The sequence below is a fragment of the Rana temporaria genome, chromosome 13, assembly GCF_905171775.1.
Source record: "Rana temporaria chromosome 13, aRanTem1.1, whole genome shotgun sequence".
NCBI lineage: Eukaryota > Metazoa > Chordata > Amphibia > Anura > Ranidae > Rana > Rana temporaria.
In genome coordinates this window covers 80,900,609-80,922,044 of record NC_053501.1, presented here as the reverse complement: position 1 = coordinate 80,922,044, position 21,436 = coordinate 80,900,609, and the positions used below count along the sequence as shown (strand labels likewise).

At 43.7% G+C, this 21,436-nt stretch overlaps 1 protein-coding gene across 2 annotated transcripts in view; it reads right to left on the bottom strand.

The window, feature by feature from the left end:
- PALS1 (protein associated with LIN7 1, MAGUK family member) overlaps positions 1-21,436 on the bottom strand; it is a 340,500-nt gene that overhangs the window by 112,467 nt on the left and 206,597 nt on the right. For both annotated transcript variants that reach the window (XM_040332883.1, XM_040332882.1), the window contains exon 7: positions 7,601-7,678. In XM_040332883.1, the coding sequence (XP_040188817.1) occupies positions 7,601-7,678 (78 nt within the window). The remainder of the gene's footprint in view (positions 1-7,600; positions 7,679-21,436) is intronic.

Genomic DNA, 21,436 nt, shown 5'->3' with positions numbered 1-21,436 from the left:
GGAGTTGTCAGACATGATATTGATCTTCTCACTTTTAACTTTTTCATTAATCTACTTCTAATTCACCAAGTGAATTTGCTCTATAATGAGTATGTAGGGAGAAAAAGAGAGAAGACGGTGGGAGAATTGGAAAGGAGGTGGGATTCTGCTCTTAGTGAAATGATTGGATTCTTACTAAGTTAAGGGTGTTATAAGAGGGTCATTTAAGAATGAAATCTATTTTATTGACTGATATAACATATGTTATGGTATGACAAGTATCGACTTTTACGTTGCACTTGAATATCACTCAGGGGAACATTATATAAGGAAACTTACGGGTAAATACTATATTTCCGTTATAACGGTTTGTGGACACATGCTCTTTTTATTTCTTCCAAGTCTATTTATTTTTGAATAAAGAATGATTCTTCGACTGGGACCAAAGTATGGTTAGGAATATATGATACCGAAATGTATCTTCCTGTACTGCATTGTGATGATATCCTTGATGTATGAACTCTATTGTACTGTTTACAGTTTTAAAAAAAAAATAAACTTAAATGAAAAAAAAAAAAAAAGAAACAAAAGAATATTTTTTTTATTATGCTTTATAGCGCAAAAAACAAACAAAAAAAAACCTGGCAATTATATTCCACCAGGAGAAAGTTAAATTTGTTAAAAAAAAAAAAAAAAACGAACACAAAATGTCATATGGGTACAGTGTTGCATGTCTGAGTAATTGTCATTCAAAATGTGCGAGCACTGAAAGCTGAACATTTTTCTGGTTAGGAAAAGGGTTGAAGTGCCCAGTGGGCAAGTAGTTAATTTTTTTCATGCTGTCCAGTCTTTATGGAGCAACCACAATTGTCTACAGTGGCCACGGCTCTGTAGCATATAGAAAAAAGATCAACTATACAGGGATGGAGAAAAGTGGCAGCAAGCAATGGCCATCCTAATGCGGAGCCTCCACCCCATTTATCTTCACTGCATAGTGGCCGTTTCTACCAACTGTTCAAGAGCACGATCTGTTGGAAACCTATGCAGGCTGGATAGTGTGAAAAACTTCTAGTAAATAGAGATAAGTAGTTCCAATTTGTTATCAGTATAGCAGATTGGGGCATTCAGTATATTTTGGAAATATGTGTGCAGGTAAGGAAGAGCGAGGGTCCCTAAAACTCCATCACTGACTCATAATTATGGCGAAAACCTTCTGTGAAAAAAAATAAGCAATATAAAAAATTCTTCACATAAAAAAACAAGATAGATAACCTCTGCAAATATTTCCGAAGAAAAGGTATATGTATTATTTAAAGTAGAGTATATTTTAGTGGTGCAAGTTTGTCAAAAGTCTCACTTACAAAAGGATTTTTGAAAGAACAGCCATAAAAAAATAAAAATAATCTAACATAACCCTACCTCTCTTTAGAACTTATTTCTGAAAGTATGAGCTATGAGAGCCTAAAGTGGTTCTAAAGGCTTAAAGCGGATCTCCACTCTAAAGTGGAGTCCCGCTGATCGGAACCCTCCCCCCCTCCGGTGTCACATTTGACACCTTTCAGGGGGGAGGGGGGTGCAGATACCTGTCTACAGACAGGTATCTGCACCCACTTCCGGCCCTACGATACGGGCAAAGGACGGGTTTTTTCCTTCCTTCCCGTCCGTCCCCCGTTGTATGCTGGGAACACTCGGCTCCCAGCACACAGCGGGAGCCAATCGGCGGGCGCAGTGCGACTCGCGCATGCGCCGTAGGGAACCGGGCAGTGAAGCCGGAGCGCTTCACTTCCTGGTTCCCTCACCGCGGATGGAGGGGGGAGCAGCAGGGTGACGAGCGATCGGCTCGTCATCTGCTGCGATCGGCGCTGGACTCCAGGACAGGTAAGTGTCCTTATATTAAAAGTCAGCAGCTGCAGTATTTGTAGCTGCTGGCTTTTAATATATTTTTCCCGTGGCACATCCGCTTTAAGTTTATTTTTTACCTTAAAAACAGTGTTCCACCCATATAAAAGTCAGCAGCTACAAAAAGCGTACCTGCTGACTTTTAATAATCAAACACTTACCTGTCCCACGATGCGGGCGTAAAAAAGCCCCACTCCTCCCCCCCTCCACGGCACCAGCATTCTGACTGTGGGCGAGAGCCATGCTACACGTTGTAATTGGCCGGGCAATTTAATGGGACCTGCGACGTGTCCCATAAGATTGGAGAGAGGGGGAGGCGAGGTGAACTTCCTTCCGACCCTGGGAGGAAGGAGGATATCGCCCCCCCCCCAAAAAAATGACATGGGGGGGGGGGGGTGTTCACCTTCACTTAAAGCGGAAGTTCGCTTTAATACCTTTTCTGCACTAAAGAAGAAAAACCTTCCCTGGTCAGCTCCATGCCCTCCCCCCAATACTTACCCAATTCGTTTCAGTGCTGCTTCTTTCTATCTCTCTTCTTAGTGGACATGGAGGTGGGAGAAGCAAGCAGGGGAAGTGGGGCCAAGCCAGGCTGACACAAAGCCTGGCTCAGGATCAAGTTCGCACAAGTGCCACCCTAGCAAACGGTTTGCAATGGGTGCACTCAGAAGTGAGAAGCAGCCCAGAAGAAGAGGATCAGGGCTGCTCTGTGCAAAACTATTGCACAGAGCAGGCAAGTATGACAGGTTTGTTATTTAACCACTTAGCATCCAGGCCAATTCTGACACTTCGCTCCTACGTGTAAAAATATACAGGGAGTGCAGAATTATTAGGCAAGTTGTATTTTTGAGGATTAATTTTATTATTGAACAAGAACCATGTTCTCAATGAACCCAAAAAACTCATTAAAATCAAAGCTGAATATTTTTGGAAGTAGTTTTTAGTTTGTTTTTAGTTTTAGCTATTTTAGGGGGATACCTGTGTGTGCAGGTGACTATTACTGTGCATAATTATTAGGCAACTTAACAAAAAAAAAATATATACCCATTTCAATTATTTATTTTTACCAGTGAAACCAATATAACATCTCAACATTCACAAATATAAATTTCTGACATTCAAAAACAAAACAAAAACAAATCAGTGACCAATATAGCCACCTTTCTTTGCAAGGACACTCAAAGGCCTGCCATCCATGGATTTTGTCAGTGTTTTGATCTGTTCACCATCAACATTGCGTGCAGCAGCAACCACAGCCTCCCAGACACTGTTCAGAGAGGTGTACTGTTTTCCCTCCTTGTAAATCTCACATTTGATGATGGACCACAGGTTCTCAATGGGGTTCAGATCAGGTGAACAAGGAGGCCATGTCATTAGTTTTTCTTCTTTTATACCCTTTCTTGCCAGCCACGCTGTGGAGTACTTGGACGCGTGTGATGGAGCATTGTCCTGCATGAAAATCATGTTTTTCTTGAAGGATGCAGACTTCCTGTACCACTGCTTGAAGAAGGTGTCTTCCAGAAACTGGCAGGAGGACTGGGAGTTGAGCTTGACTCCATCCTCAACCCGAAAAGGCCCCACAAGCTCATCTTTGATGATACCAGCCCAAACCAGTATTCCACCTCCACCTTGCTGGCGTCTGAGTCGGACTGGAGCTCTCTGCCCTTTACCAATCCAGCCACGGGCCCATCCATCTGGCCCATCAAGACTCACTCTCATTTCATCAGTTCATAAAACCTTAGAAAAATCAGTCTTGAGATATTTCTTGGCCCAGTCTTGACGTTTCAGCTTGTGTGTCTTGTTCAGTGGTGGTCGTCTTTCAGCCTTTCTTACCTTGGCCATGTCTCTGAGTATTGCACACCTTGTGCTTTTGGGGCACTCCAGTGATGTTGCAGCTCTGAAATATGGCCAAACTGGTGGCAAGTGGCATCTTGGCAGCTGCACGCTTGACTTTTCTCAGTTCATGGGCAGTTATTTTGTGCCTTGGTTTTTCCACACGCTTCTTGCGACCCTGTTGACTATTTTGAATGAACCGCTTGATTGTTCGATGATCACGCTTCAGAAGCTTTGCAATTTTAAGAGTGCTGCATCCCTCTGCAAGATATCTCACTATTTTTGACTTTTCTGAGCCTGTCAAGTCCTTCTTTTGACCCATTTTGCCAAAGGAAATGAAGTTGACTAATAATTATGCACACCTGATATAGGGTGTTGATGTCATTAGACCACACACCTTCTCATTACAGAGATGCACATCACCTAATATGCTTAATTGGTAGTAGGCTTTCGAGCCTATACAGCTTGGAGTAAGACAACATGCATAAAGAGGATGATGTGGTCAAAATACTAATCTGCCTAATAATTCTGCACTCCCTGTATATATATGTATATATATATATATATATATATATATATATATATATATATATATATATATATATATATATATATAAACACTATCTATGTTTTTTTTAGCAGAGACCCTAGAGAATACATTGGCAGTCGTTGCAACTTTTTATCTCGCATTGTATTTGCGCAGCAATTGTTCAAACACATTTGGAAACATGCTTAATAAAAAAACAAACAAAAAAAAAAACAGTAAAGTCTTTTGCATAATGTGAAAGATAAAGTTACACCCAGTAAATAGATACCCAATCTTTGACGCTTCAAAATGGCACACGTTCGTGGTGCAAAACTTCAGTACTTAAAGCGGTAGTTCCCCCTCAAAATTGTTACCCTTATATTGATGCTCATTTTGTCTAGGGGAATCGGCTAGTTGTTTTAAAATCGAAGCTGTACTTACCGTTGTAGAGAGCGATCTTCTCCACCGCTTCCGGGTATGGTCTTCGGGTCTGGGCGTTCCTTCTTGATTGACAGGCTTCCGACAGTTGCATCTATCGCGTCACGATTTTCCGAAAGTAGCCGAACGTCGGTGCGCAGGTGCCGTATAGAGCCGCACCGACGTTCGGCCTTTTTTCGGCTACTCGTGACGCCATTGATGCGACCGTCGGAAGCCTGTCGGAAGACTGTCAATCAAAATAGGAACGCGCAGTCCCGAAGACCATACCCGGAAGCGGCGGAGAAGATCGCTCTCTACAACGGTAAGTACAGCTTCGATTTAAAACAACTAGCCGATTCCCATAGACAAAATGAGCATCAATCTAAGGGTAACATTTTTTTTGAGGGGGAACTACCGCTTTAAAGCGTGGCCTATGGGGAATTTTTTTTTTTTTACTGGTTACATGTTTTGAGCTACAGAGGAGGTCTAGGGCTAGAATTATTGCTCTCGTTCCAATGTTTGCAGAGACACCTCATCTGTGTGGTTTGAACACCGTTTTCATATGTAGGCGGAACATACATATGTGTTCGCATCTGCGTGCGAACACACGGGCACTTTCAAATTATTATTTATTGTTAATTTTACTTAAATATTTTTATTTTGACACTTTGAGTTGGTAGAAGCATCGGAGGGTGGCGGGAGGATGTCCCCTTTTGCCGCCCGTAAGAACGATCAAGTGGCGGAAAAGCCACTATGATCAGTCTTATGGTGTAGGGAATCGCTGGCTGAAAATGCCTATATCTGAATGATGCCTGTAGCTGCATAGTACAGGAGATGGTCAGAGACTGCAGACATGGTGGTACAGGAGATGGTCAGAGACTGCAGACATGGTGGTACAGGAGATGGTCAGAGACTGCAGACACGGTGGTACAGGAGATGGGCAGAGACTGCAGACATGGTGGTACAGGAGATGGGCAGAGACTGCAGACATGGTGGTACAGGAGATCAATGCAACCTACCAGTCAGATGTAGCAGCCTGCCTGTTCCCCTCATGCAGCCTCACCAGTGTCTGTGCCCATCAGATGCAGCAGCCTGCCTATGCCTGTCATGCAGCCTCACCAGTGCCTGTGCCTATTATGTAGCAGCCCACCAGTGCAAATGCCATGCAGTCTCATCCAATTCCCATGCCCATGCAGTCTCACCAATGCCCATCACGTGCAGCCCGCCAGTGCTCATCACGTACAGCCCGCCAGTGCCTGGTAATGCATGTCACGCTGTGTGTCAGCGCTGGATCTGAATCGCCGTGCAGCCAGTTTCATTCCGGTGCGCCCCTCAGTCTCCCCTCCCTCCTCCTCACTCCTGTCATACACAGTGCCTGGTAATGCATGTCATGCCGTGTCTCAGAGCTGGATTTGAATCACCGTGCAGCCGATGTAACGATGTCCCGCCTCCTAGACCGCCTCTTGTGATAGACAGCACTCTGATCCAATGCTAGGAATCATTGTGCCGTGTGTCATAGGAGGCGGGGTCATTGTTACATCAGCTGCACAGCGATTCAGATCCAGCTCTGAGACACAGCGTGACATGCATTACCAGGCACTGTATATGACAGGAGTTAGAAGAGGAGGGAGGGGAGAGTCTGAGGGGTGCGCCGGGATGAAACTGGCTGCACGGCGATTCAGATCCAGCTCTGACACACGGTGTGACATGCATTACCAGGCACTGGGGAGGCTGTGTATGACAGGAGTGAGAAGAGGAGGGAGGGGAGACTCTAAGGGGCACTCCGGGATGAAACATGTGCGGCACCCGGCGGGATAGCCCTGCCCCTTTTTCGGCACCATAATCAGCAACATTTCTCTTTCGGCAAAGTGCAGAAAACACAATTTTCGGCCGATATGTTTCGGCGGCCAAAATTTCGGTGCATCCCTACATCGAACCTTGAAGCAGATGGGCTACAGCAGCAGAAGACCACATCGGACGCCACTCCTGTCGGCTAAGAACCGAAAACAGACTACAATTTGCACAGGCTCGCCAAAATTGGACAAAAGAGGATTGGAGAAATGTTGCCTGGTCTGTCTCGATTTCAGCTGCGACATTCAGATGGTAGGGTCATAATTTGGCATAAACAACGCATGAAAGCATGGATCCATCCTGCTTTGCATGAACTGTTCAGGTTTAAATACCATGGCCCACTGGAGTATTGTTGCGGACCATGTTAATACCTTTATGACTACAGTGTAAGCATCTTCTGATGGCTACTTCCAGCAGGATAATGCATGATGACACAATGCTCAAATCATCGCACCACTGCTTTCTTGAACATGACAATGAGTTCACTGTACTCCAATGACCTCAACAGTCACCAAATCTCAATCCAATAGAATGGGACGGGAGATTTGCATCATGGATCATACTGCAGCAACTGTGCAATGCTATCATGTCAATATAGACCAAAATCTCTGAGGAATGTTTCCAGTACCTTGTTGAATCCATGCTATGAAGAATTAAGGCAGTTCTGAAGGCAAAAGGGGGTCTAACCTGGTAGTAGCAAGGTGTACCTGATAAAGTGGCCTGTGAATGTATTTTGCTTTTACAGACACTTTATGAAATCAGAAAATTAAAAAAAAATCTTTTAAAGCAGTAGTGGAAATCAACGGGCTAGTACATAAATGTTCAGTATATTTTATGCTAGAGAGGACTGTCAAAGTGGAGGCTTGCTGCAGAAAAATTAGGAGAAACTGGGCGCAGGCTACATAAAGCTTCTACAGATCAGTGCCACTCTTTTACAAATCAATGCTCCTATTATAGACAACTGGGATGCAATGGATACACAACAAATACCAAAGGGCTGGCATGTGGCCCTTGTGCACCAGGGATCTAGTTTGTAATGAAACAAAATTTGTATATGAACTTATAATGCACAGGCACACATAAAATATTAAAACTTACCACAGTTTCCCTTGCTGGTGGAGGCTTTGACTGCTGACTTGGAATGAGTACAAAAGATAGTGCCCCATGCATTTCAGCCTAAAAGTAACAGATTAAATATTTAGCACATTCAGTCTTATAAATCAATCTCAATAATGTCACATGGATATGAAAATGTGCAGTCTTAAATCAGGAGAAAGGCACACAGCGCTATCACATGGCAATGATGGTAGTTTAAAGTTATTGCAAGGTCTAGATTTTTTTTTTAAATTAAAATAAACAAACATGTTATACTTACCAGGAGCCCCGAACTTGGAATAACACCCCTTAAATTGCTCCTGATAGTGAACAGGTATAATCTTTTCATGAACACAAGAAAATGGGAGACTAAAAGCAACAGACCGGATTCTAACAGGAGATCAGAAACGCACAAAACTTGCAAAGTTTAACACGTCCCCCTATTATTTATCTGTAGGTGGAAGGTCATTCAAAGGAGGCATTGTTTGGTGATTTGGGGGGACTAAAGGCTAGCACACACGGGCCAAATATCAGCAGTTCAACAGAAACCAGCCATTATCCAGCCAGTGTGTACAGTAGCCTGCCTGGTTTCCTGGGCATCTGATCAGTGTGTTCTGGCTGGGGGGGGGGGGGGGGGGAATCCCTCTGTCAGAACACAATAGCACAGCGGGGGAGACCGTTGTACTAACACAAGTAGTGATAGATCACTGTACTGTCTTTTCTTTATTTTTTTGCACGGAAAAAACCCAGGGGAAAAAATACGTATAATATGTACACTGCATTAGCACTGCAGGATTGCTTAGAGCTAGCCATTGTAGCTGGCTTGGAAGAACAGGAGGTCTTGCTGAACTCCCTAAAACTGTGCACTCTTCTACACTGACCTTGAAGGTCATTCTTGATGATCTCATCAAGAAAAGGATCAAAAAAGCATTTCTGGTGTAGCGCCCCATTACTTTCAGTATGGGTGCTACGCCAAAGTTAGTGGGGAATGGGAGGATTAGTTTACTTCCATTCACAATTTATTGAAATTTGGGCTGCTGTCAATTCAGAACTGTCCTGTGGGTCAGTCTGCGCTCCAGGGGTGCGTTACCACCCCTGGGCGACAGTTGGCGCTAGAGGGGTTCTGATGGACCCACCTTCCCCAGCAGCCAATTAGAGGAGGTTTTTCCCTCGTTGGGCATGCTGGGGGGGGGGGCATATCTGTGGCAGCGGCGATGAGCTAGCCTGTTCTGTGCGGGGCCCAAGTTCCAGGTGCGGCATCCACCTTCAGGGTGCGCGCATCCATGGGCCCCGCCACCGTGGCCTACTTCACAGAGGTTGCGCACCATGCGGAGCCTCAACCTAACACTGAGAGAGGCCCCAGCGGCTTGCTGGGTCCCAAACCCTCTGCTGGTAGGATCCTAAGCTGAGAGCTGTGCGATGGGTATCGGCCCGGGGAGAACCTAGAACTAGGGGTTGTCCAAGAGGCATAGATGAACCATCGGGATCCAGTCACCACACTGCATGACAGGTATGCTTAAAGCTGTCAATTGGTGACACTATCTGAACTGTCTGGGAGGATTCATTCAACCTAATCTCTTATATTTCAAATTGCAAAGCCTGTGGCAGAGGCCTGTTTCCTCCCAGCGATTTACAAGTGGCGCTCCGGCTGCCAGGCCTATGATGGTCGCTTGTCCGGGGGCACTTTACCCACTCTGGCTGGAGTGGCGACGAGTTGAGCTTTATTATTGCTGAGAGCGGGTTTGCTCTCCTTCATATCCAAGGCCTGATACCAAAGTTCTCTCCTTGCTCATCAACCTTTCTCTATTGTGTACCATGTTGATGTTGGCCGTGTCGGGCCTTGGAATAAAAGCATTGAAAACGTATTTGCTGTCTGGACACTCACTCTTTATCTATACTCACAAGTGTCACCCTAGACAAAACAAGAGGGCAACTTAGTACGCCGATCCCAAACTAATCAGCGGCTCCTTCGGGGGTGAGCGCTACACTGGTAAAAACAGAAACTAGACCGAGGATTTTAAGAGGCCTGGTCAGTTTGCCAACATTTCAACTAGATAATGCTGTGGACGATGCGCTGACAACCAGAATCTATGGAAGCCTCACGAAATGTAAATGATCACCTGTACAATCGGATCCATCAGGTCAATATCATGCTTGGGAGTTAATCTCTACAGCCATTTCCTAATGAAGTTGACCAAGTTCTCACTCCCTGAGAGAGCATGGCTAAGCGAAAATATTAGTCACAGCAGGGATCATGCGATGAAGAAAGCAGTTTGGACAGCTTATTATTCATCAGATCCTTAAACACTTGCCGACCGCCTCATGTACATATACGTTGGCACACTGGCACGGGCAGGCAGAGTAACGTTACTCTCCTCCCGCGGATGGGGGGCGTGATTGCGCCAAGGCCCAAAGCGGTCGGCATCGTTACAGGAGCGATCTGTCCCGAGGGGGGAGGCCACCGATTCATGGCCACCCCCTCACGATCGCTCCTGATGAATGGAATGCTTTCTCTGCTTCTGTAACTGTAAACAGAAGCAGAGGAAGTGATGTCACTCTGCTTGTGGTGGTCTTTTGGTCTGGCGCCAGCCGAGGAGAGAAGACATCTCACAGTGAGTTGCACCAACACTACACTGACACTAGTACACGTAGGCACACTTTTAATCCCCAAAATCACCCCCTGCACCCCCAGTCAGTCACAGTGTCACCGTATCCGGTGTTCATTTATTTACCGATTACAGCATTTGGTGTAATTTGTTACTGTAAAAAGTTACAGGGCAGTTGGTGATAGGCCCCTTTAGGTGTAAGGTACCCCCCTAACCCCCCCCCCAATAAAGGTTTACCCCAGATTAAAACTCTGCTCTTTTGATGTCAAGAGACAGGAACAACAAGCGCCCAGAGGCGATTCAGTTCGCATGTGCCGCGCTATATAAGTTTTTCATTCATTCAACTCCTTGATCGCCCCCCAGGTAACCCTTTCACCCCGTGGCCAGTGTCACTAAGCGATTGTTTCTGATCCCCGTATTAGTTTCACTGGTGACGCTAGTTTGCCTGTTAGTTATTAACCACTTGACCACCAGGCACGTAAACCCACTTAATAATCAGACAAATTTTCAGGTTTCAGTGCTCTCACAATTTGAATAACAATTACTCAGTCATACAATATTGTACCCAAATGAAATTTTCGTCCTTTTTTTCACACAAATAGAGCTTTCTTTTGGTGGTATTTAATCACCGTTTTTTTTTGTTTTTTTTTGCGCTACAAGAGAAAAAAGACTGAAAATTCTGTAAAAAAAATGAATTTTTCTTTGTTTCGGTTAAAAAATTTAGCAAATTAGTATTTTTTCTTCATTCTTTTGCATAAAGTGAAAGATGAAGTTACGCCGAGTAAATAGATACCCAACATGTCACCCTTCAAAATTGCACACGCCCGTGGAATGGCGCCAAACTTTGCGACTTAAAAATCCCCATAGGCAACGTTTTAAATATTTTTACTGGTTATATGTTTTTAGTTACAGGGGAGGTCTAGGGCGAAAATGATTGCTCTCGCTCTAACGTTTGCAGCGATACCTCACATGTGTGGCTTGAACATCGTTTTCATATGTGGGCGGGACTTAAGTGTATACGAGGACAGGGGCGCTTTAAAAAATATATATATTTTATTGTTCACTTTACTTTACTTTATTTTAGTTTGACACGTTTTTCCGCAAAAAATAAAACATTTTGATTACTTTTTTTCCTATTACAGGGAATGTAAACATCCCTTGTATTAGGAATATGGCATGACAGGTCCTCTTTACAGTGAGATATGGGGTCAATAAGACCCCATATCTCACTTCTAGGCTGGGAAGCAGAGTATTGCGGGGTATTGCAGAGTATTGCGGGGGTATTGCAGAGTATTGTGGGGGTATTGCAGAGTATTGTGGGGTATTGCAGAGTATTGTGGGGTATTGCAGGGTATTGCACAGTATGGGTATGGAGCAGAGTATTGTTAGTATGGGGCAGGGATGGCTGAGCAGGGATGGATGGCTGGATCTGTGACCGCATTTGTCACAGATCCAGCCCACAGCACTGCTGCTGCCTCCGCTCTCTCCCCTCTCCTCTCACACTGTACCGTTCAGTACAGAGAGGGGAGGGAGGAACCGGCGTCATCACATGACGCCGGTTTGTTTACAAGTGATCGCTCCATCATTGGATGGAGCGATCACGTGGTAAGCCGCCGCTATCGGCGGCGATTTACCGTGATCCGGACATTCCCGTGTGCGCGCCCCAGGGGGCGTGCGGGAGCGCGATTCTGGGAGGACGTCCATGGACGTCCTCCCAGAGTTAAGGAACCGCCTTGTAGACGTCTTTCATCTATAAGGCGGCGATTAAGTGGTTAAAGGAGTTCTCCAAGCTAAAACTTTTAACCCCCGCTGTGCCCGGGCTGTAAAACTATACAAAATAAACTTTCACTTACCTGCCTACGATCCCCCGTTGTTCCGATATCGCCGTCCCGTTCTCCGGTCCCGGTCTCTTACACTTCCTGCGGGTCGGTGACTCACAGTGCGCTCAGCCTATCAGCGGCCGCAGCAATGTCCCGCCGCGCCCGCTGATAGGCTGAGCGCACTGTGAGTCACCGACCCGCAGGAAGTGGAAGAGACCGGGACCGGAGAACAGGACGGCGATATCGGAACAACGGGGGATCGTAGGCAGGTAAGTGAAAGTTTATTTTGTATAGTTTTACAGCCCGGGCACAGCTGGGGTTAAAAGTTTTAGCTTGGAGAACTCCTTTAAGGTTCGCGTCAGGTTTTTATAGTGTTAAGTGCCCCCATATACTAACCAATAAAGGTTTTAACTAGGGTTGTTCCGATACCACTATTTTGAGACCGAGTACAAGTACCGATACTTTTTTTTTGTGTCATGTGGCAGTTTTTTTTTTTTATAGTTTTTTTTTTTAACAGAGCTTTCTTCTTTTTTTGTTGTTTTTTTTTTTTGGGGGGGGGGGGATTGTCGGGTTTTTTTAATTACATTTTTATTTTATTTTTAAAAAATTATTTATTGCAATTTTTTTATCTTTTTTATGAGGTCTGTTGGGGGGGCTTTGGTGAGATATCAGGGGTCTTAACAGACCCCTGACATCTCCCCTTTGAGACAGAGAAAGGGACTAAGGACACCGATTCCCCAGTCCCTTTCTCTGCAGCCTCAGATGAAATGAATGGAGAGAAACTTCTCTTCATTCATAAAACTGAAGCATTGTAAACACAGATTACAATGCTCAGTTATGTGAATGAACAGAGTCGGTGATCACTGACTCTGTTCATTCTGAAAAGGTAGGAGCCGGGTTTAGCGGCTCCTACCTCCACTCTCCATCCTGACAAATTGAAGGGGGAAAGCTGCACGGAGGGGGAAAGCTGCACGGAGGGGGGAGAGCTGCACGGAGGGGGGAGAGCTGCACAGAACGGGACAGAACGGGGACAGTCAGCGGTGATCGGTGCCGCTTTGGGGGAAGTTCCAAGCACCGATCACCACTGTATAACTTTCACTAAAACAGCTGAAAAGGGGGCAGATCAGTGCTTGTAACTCCCCTGCCGCACCGATCACCCTTGACTGCCCAAGTATCGGGTGAAGCATCGGAGCATTTCCCCGAGTACAAGTACTTGGGGAAATGCTCGGTATCGGGACATCCCAAGTTTTAACCCCCTGATTGCCCCCTAGTCAACCCTTTTACCAGTGATCGCTGTATAAGTCTTACAGGTGACGCTGGTTAGTTTGTTTTTAATAGTGTCAGGGCACCTGCCGTTTATTCCCCTATAAAGGTTTAACCCCCTGTTTGCCCGGCGGGTGATATCAGGTTTTAGGGTCAGTTAGGGTCTGCGTCGCCCCAGGCAGCGTCAGATTAGTGCCAGTAGCGCCAAAACCCATGCACGCAGCATACACCACCCGTAGTGGTATAGTATCTGAACAGATCAATATCTGATCTGATCAGATCTATACTAGCGTCCCCATCAGTTTAGGGTTCCCAAAAACGCATTGTTAGCGGGATCAGCCAAGCCAAGTATCGATCACTGTCATTTGCAAAACACTAAACACATAACTGCAGCATTTGCAGAGTCAGGCCTGATCCCTGCGATCGCTAACATTTTTTTTGGCAGCGTTTGACTTAGTTGCTGACAGCATAGGTGCTTTTTTACCCATGAATCTCACTAGTTGTACCAGTAAATTTAGAGCCCAAAATGGCAAATCGAAGGTACACTAGTAAAGAGGCCTACATGTTTCTGAGCATGACAGATAGTGAAGAGGAAGTCACTCATCTGTCAAAATTAGGCTCAGAATATGACCCTGTAGACAGCGGCTCCATGACAGATGGCAGGGACCTCAACTTAGTCATCCGTGCTAAGGTCAGGCGTACCCGACCCCATTATTTTTCTTCTGTTGAAGTGCAAGAATCGCAGGGCTCTCGTACGGAGCAGAGAAGTACTAGTGCTGCTCATCCTTCTGGTGAACTCCTTCTGGTGAACACCAGCGGCCTAGTACACCCTATACGTACATCCAGCACTGCAGTAACACTTGGTGACGTGGTAAGTCCGATAAGTGCAGTTCAAGCTGGCGAGTAGTGTCCCGCTGCCACTAAAAAGAAGACAAAAAAAAAAAAGACAGGCCCATAGTGCTCATAGTGGCCTTCCTGCAGAATTCGCCAATCCTAATAGGGAGCCCACCACTTCTGTATAACAAGTAAATTATGCGCAAGGACTTTTCAGGATATTGTTATTGGAGCAGCATAGTCAGTATAAAAAGCAGCACATAGAACAAGTATTTGAATTCAGAAAAAGTTCCAGCTGTTAGGGTGGTGATGGGAGATGTGCAGGTATGCTTAGATGGGGGTACCTCTGGGTGCAATACTTTAAAACAGTTTAATTTGAAAAGAACCACAAGTTAAAAACCACTCACATTTTGGTGGTCAATCAAAGGCATGTAGAAGAAATTTCTCCAGAAGGAGAGGTGGGTGTCATCTGGTGGGTTTCTTCCCCGGGTCCCTGGTATAGCGCTGTGAAGTGGAGGGGATCAGTCCTTCTGCCGCTGACGGCTTGAGAAAGGAATGCGGCAGCCCTGTCATTCGCTGCCAGCATTCGGAAACGCGTCGCTTTCCTGGTGACGTCATCTCCGATCGTCCATCGGTACCCACGCGCATGCAGTGTCTGCCTAGGATCCCCCTGTCCACCGCAAACCACCGGAAAAAAACATCAGCGGCAGAAGGACTGATCCCCTCCACTTCACAGCGCTATACCAGGGACCCGGGGAAGAAACCCACCAGATGCACCAGATGACACCCACCTCTCCTTCTGGAGAACTTGTGGTTCTTTTCAAATTAAACTGTTTTAAAGTATTGCACCCAGAGGCGTCTCTCTCCTTGTTTGAGCCCACCACTTCTGCACCACCAGTACTGCCCCCATTCACTGGCCAACCCGGATTTCAGGTGGAAACAGTTGATTTTAAGGCACTTGATTTTTATTCGCTGTTTTTCACAGAAGATCTCTATAGATCTATTTGTGGACCAAAGCAATTTGTATGCTGGTGAATACATTGCTGCTAATCCCCAGTCCTCTCTTGCCAAAGAATGGATTTTAAGACCTTTCTGGTCCTTTCCCTCGACATGGGCATAGTTAAAATGAGTACGTTTCGGTCATATTGACCTAATTTACCATTTGCCCATGTTCTCTGCCTCCATGTCCAGGGAACGAAACAAGCAGATCTTGCGGTTCATGCACTTCAACAATGAACTTTGTCGTCCTCGTGGAGACCCTGAATTTGGTCGGCTCTACAAAATTCGGCCCCTCATAACTCCTTATAGCTCCTAGGTCTCCGCAGCCAGACCATCAAAAGAGCATTTTTCTTCTTAGCACATGTTGAACGTGACCAACCACCTTAACACTGGCGAAAAAAAAAACTGAGGTACTCTCCATTTGGGTGGGGTTATATAGGGGAGGAACTCAATTTTAATTGGGTTTGCCAGTGTCCAGTGCCAGTCACCTGTGGTGACTACATAACCCATTAAGTAATTAAGGCTCTGTGTCCCGTGATGCATGATCAAGAAAGTATTTCAGGTAGTTTCCATTTCTTAGATAGCAAACCAATGCATTGGGGATGGTTGGGAAAGACACAGGCAGAGTGTTTAGATCTAAGGGAGCCCAGAGTAGCCAGAAACAGAAGGGTCATCCAGCCTTAAGGTTTTAAATAGCCACTTGGATAAAGCTATCCACAATCTCTTTCCATTTAAGGCCTCATGCACAGTAGTGTTAGCTGTAGAATGAGTTTTGCAGGAGTGTCTCAGCGTTTTTTTTTAGCTTTTCTTAGCAAAACTACACTTCCACAAAAGGTTATGGCTCAAAAATGCTGATCAACGCAGAATAACAGAAAATGTCCTATCAAAACCTTACCATCATTTTCATTTCCTGATAGACTCCATGGCAGTAACGTGTGGGTTCCCCCGCCTCCATAACTACCCAATAGGACACCTCTCCCATAAGATATGGGCTACTATCCATGTTCTGTAACTAGCCTACTCCAGACATTTGGGAGGGAACTCCCGCTGCCATGGAGTCCATCAGGAAAGGAAAATTACGGTAAGTATTTGATAGGAAAATTTCAGTTTTCCTGACAGACTCCATGGCAGCAACGTGTGGGAAATGACTCGCCATACACACCCAGGTGGGCAAAATGTTGAGCAAAGAAACCAAAATGTATTTAACATGGTCAACCGACAGAACTTGCAAACCAAAATTGACAGATGACAAAGCAGCTGGCTCAACACAGTAGTGAGAAACAAATATGTTAATAGAAGACCAAGAAGCCACTCTACAGATTATCTCGGGAGTGACATGTCAAGAAGCTGCCCAAGAGGTCGAGTTACTTAGAGTTGAATGAGCTGTCACTGCCTTGGGAGGAGCCAAGCCCTTTGCTTAGTAAGACAGTAAAGATATTGCTGGCGCAAGTGAAAATATATTATATTATGTTATTATATAGGGTGTGCTGCAATCAAAGAAGAGAGGGTCAGGGCACCTATTGGTGTCTGGTCCTTTAAGAAATATGTGTGGTGAGTGAATTGCGCTCCCCTTCTTTTTCCCTTTATTTATCACCACCTGTTTCTAGGTACTGATTAGATTATTGATCATCAATACATAACACCTCTGTTCAAATAAGCAAATGTGCTAATATTCTTCTCATGGGGAATATAAGTGCACCCAAAAGAGACATGAACCTCTATACAATTTATGTGCATCTATCTATACAGTTATGACATAGTGCTCATATAGTGCTTTTATCCAATATGTTAAAGGTGGTTGCCCATCCAAGGCAAACAAGTGTTATACAAAGACCAAAAAAAATTATAGTAATAAAATAAATAAACCAATCTTATAAAACAGTATATATGGTGAAACAACATATATATATGGCAATTAGATGGAGGACTACAAGATAAATCCTCTGTTCATTAGAGTCCCAATGTGCGGATTAAATATTCATTTAAGTGCTTCTCACGTGGGTTTGTAATACAGCAATAATGACACCACTTTCTGTGATATTCCCATCACCGCTAGAAATGGCCACTCACCAGATCTCAATCAATCAAAATGCCTTTGGTTCATTCCCAGGATAACCACTCCTTTTACACATTTGTTCAACAATCGCCAGATGCCTTGAATGTGCCAATGGGGTCTCCATCTCTCCTACAATAGCTCATAAAAAAGGAGTGCCCCTCATGGTGTAGTACGTAAAAAAAATGTATTGGCTACTTAAAAAACAAACAGATATTGCACTCACATTTAAATGTGCCCATATGCCGGCACCAAGCTTCTGCAACCATGTATGCAAAGCCAAGCCAAGATGGAAGGTAAAAGTTGTTCCTCTCCGGTTCCCCCGGTGCCTGCCTCACGATCAGCACGCAGTTCTGTGGCTATCAGCAGCCTATACGCATTTCGCAATCAATGTTGCATCCTCAGTAAGCTGCTGTACTTCTATCATATCTCTATATTTATAGTCCTCCGAGTTTGTTTGTAATTAGAAATTCCCGCCCCCACTTCCTCCTGGAAGTGTGCGGGCCGGTAAAGAGTAAATTAGGGGAGGGTATATTTAAATTAACAAACAAACAGAGTTTTCCCAAGAGGAATTGGCCGTTTTAGATAAAGGTATCAAATTTGCCCCCAGTAAAGCATTTAACCAGTTCGAAGCTTTCATTGACCTACAGAAATGTATCAGGAAGCTGAACTTGAAGAAATAATTCCTAGAGAAAGGGGATTTTAATGACATACGACATAGCCGAGTATATGAGCACAGTAATTTAAAGAATAAATCTACGTTTAATCCCAAATTGGGTTCTAATCAATATATTGAAGTTTAAAAAAAAAAATGGTGGAGAAAGAAATTAAAACTATAAAACTGGAAAAACCAGCAAAAAACAATAGAATATGGCAAGGTATAAGAGCACTAGAAAAACACAAAAATAGAGTGGGGAGACCAGCAGACAAGGGGGAGGGCTGGTGATTCTAACTAAAGAAGAATATAAATCGGAACTAGAAAGACTAGTACAAGATAAAACAACCTATGAAGCAATTAAGAAGAACCCAAATAAACAACTAAGAAACAAATTAAAATAATTTTTGAACAAAGGCATTGCAGATAAAATAATAAACAAAAAAGAAGGAAGATACCTATTGCCAGAAGCACCTAGGATACCCATCATATATCAAGTACCTAAAGTACATAAGAACAAAAACAAGCCTCCGGGCAGGCCGATAATTAGCGGCATAGGATCGGTCCACTCAAGACTAGGAGAGTATCTTGATGTTTTCCTACAGCCCTCGACGGGAAAAGGACAAGCCTTCATTAACGCTACTTGTTACAATAGACGTGGAATCATTGTACACCAATATCAAACAGGTGGACGCACTAGCAGCGGTAGCCTGGACAATGAAGAATCAATCAGAGCTGAAATTGAAACAAAGAAAATTCATACTGGAAGGGTTACGGATGGCAATGGGGAATAATTTTTTCTGGCATGACCACAAATACTACAAACAAATAAAAGGGGTAGGAATGGGGAATAAATACGCCCCAAGTGTGGCAAACATTTTCCTTAATAAATGGGAGGAAGAGGAGATTTTCGGCAAACCTTGGCCACAAATATTGACATACAGAAGATTTATAGATGATATCTTGATTGTCTGGAAAGGCAACCGGGAGGAACTGGAGAAATTCATTCAGCATATAGGTGAGAACCAATATGATATTAAGTTTACTGTAAATGTCGAACAAGAGTGGCAATAAGTTACATACAAGAACATATTTTAAGGATACTGACCGAAACGGTTATATACCGATGAATAGCTGTCACCACCCATAATGGAAAAAGGCCATACCGAAAGGACAGTTCACCAGAATAAAAAGGAACTGCAACTCAATGGAAGACTATTACAAGCAAAACGGGAATACTGATTGACAGATTCATTGACAAAGGGTACAAACAAAGTAACTTGGAAGAAATCAGAGAAAAAATAGGCCACAGAGATAGAAACTCCCTACTACAGAGTAAAAGCAGAAAGAATACAGGAAAAGAGAGAATCCCATTCATAACTGGATTCAACACACAATACAAAGCACTGAAAGGAATTGTACAGAAACATTGGCCAATTATCTGCAATGACCCACAGTTGAATAAAATTCTTCCCCCAAAACCTATATTTATCTACAGACGAGCTAAACGAATACATGATGTGATTGTTAAAAATGTACCAGACCCCCCACAGAAAATTACAACATTTTTGGACCATAAAGGATTTTATGGATGCGGAAAGTGCAAACCGTGCAAGCTTACCAACAAAACAAATAAAAAAGTTCTGTAATTTCAATCAAATACCACGAAAGAAAAATATAAAATTGAAAAATTAATAACATCTCGGAGCACACTTGTGACTTATCTTTTAGAATGTAGTTGTGGACTACAGTATGTGGGGCGAACAAAAAAAGAGAGCTAGCGGTAAGAATAGGGGAACACGTTAACAATATAAAAAAAGGGTATAAATACCATAGTGTTTCCAGGTACTTCAGGATGTACACCAGAAAGACCCTAAGCACCTTACATTTTTTGCCATAGATAAAATAGAGAAAAGCTGGAGAAACTCAAATATGAGGAGGGAAATTTCCCGTAATGAAAAATGTTGGATATTTAAATTAAATACAATGAAACCGTATGGGATGAACATAGAGTTGGACGTCAATTGTTTCATAGATGATTATTAATTTTCCTTTTTTTAGTTTTAAAACTTTTTTTTTTTTTATACTTCATTTTTTTTTATTTTATATATATATTTTTTTATTTATATTTTATTTTCATTTTTATTTATTCTTATTTATTTTTATTTATTTTCATCTACTTTGGTGCTCAGCTCTGTGAAACAGTTTAAATCCAAATAAATAAGCTCTATATGCATGAGCAATTTATTCAGTATAATGGGGGGCACATGTATGTACCCAAATATATTATTATTATTTATTACCATATACACTTTTTAGACAATTTTATTTTAGAACATTTCACAATGTAAATATACTGTAAAAGTGACCCAACTGAGTATGCAATAAGAGCAATTCAGAAAACGGGCATTAAGAAGGGCAAAATATGCCAGGAGTCAAAATGGATATTAGAAAATAAATATATACATAAGTGACAGCGGATCGTTCCTAATTTTAATTGTAATGAGGAGGGGCGGGGCCGGGTTACAAAGTTCAGTACTTAGATCATGCAGAATACACAGATCCTTAGTTCAAATAACTAAACGGGGACATTTCAAATGGTGACAGGACAGCTTCCGAGTAGGCGGGTTAACCACACTCGGTGGGGTGCAGGAAGTGGCTTCTACACCTAGTAAATGATAACCTAGGGAGCACCAAGATGGCGGAAACAACACATCCGGCCGGACGGAACATCAAATTCCGGCTGGACGTGAATAAGACTGAAAGGGAGTACTAAGATGGCGGAGACGCTATATCCGGTCTGGCGGAATGTCAACATCCGGTCAGACGCGGATAGCGATCTCCGCGATGGTGAACAAAGGACTTAGACCCTTTATAATGGAGAAGGGCCATTTACATATAAAATATATAAGATGGGGGAAATACAAAAGGGGAACAAAGGGGAATAAAGTTTGAAATAACTGGGCATAGGTTCCAGATAGCAATATGGCGGCGGAAACACTTCCGGGAGGAAGTGGGGGCGGGAATTTCCAATTACAAACGAACTCGGAAGACTATAAATATAGAGATATGATAGAAGTACAGCAGCTTACTGAGGATGCAACATTGATTGCGAAGCGCGTATAGGCTGCTGATACCCACAGAACTGCGCGCTGATCGTGAGGCAGGCACTGGGGGAACCTGAGAGGAACAACTTTTACCTTCCATCTTGGCTTGGCATACATGGTTGGAGAAGCTTGGTGCCGGCATATGGGCACATTTAAATGTGAGTGCAATATCTGTTTGTTTTTAAGTAGCCAATACATTTTTTTACGTACTACACCATGAGGGGCACTCTTCTTTTTTTATGAGCTACTGTAGGAGAGATAGAGACCCCATTGGCACATTCAAGGCATCTGGCGATTGGTGAACAGACATGTAAAAGGAGTGGTTATCCTGGGAATGAACCAAAGGCATTTTGATTGATTGAGATCTGGTGAGTGGCCATTTCTAGCGGTGACGGGAATATCACAGAAAGTGGTGTCATTATTGCTGTATTACAAACCCACGAGAAAAGCACTTAAATGAATATTTAATCAGCACATTGGGACTCTAATGAACAGAGGATTT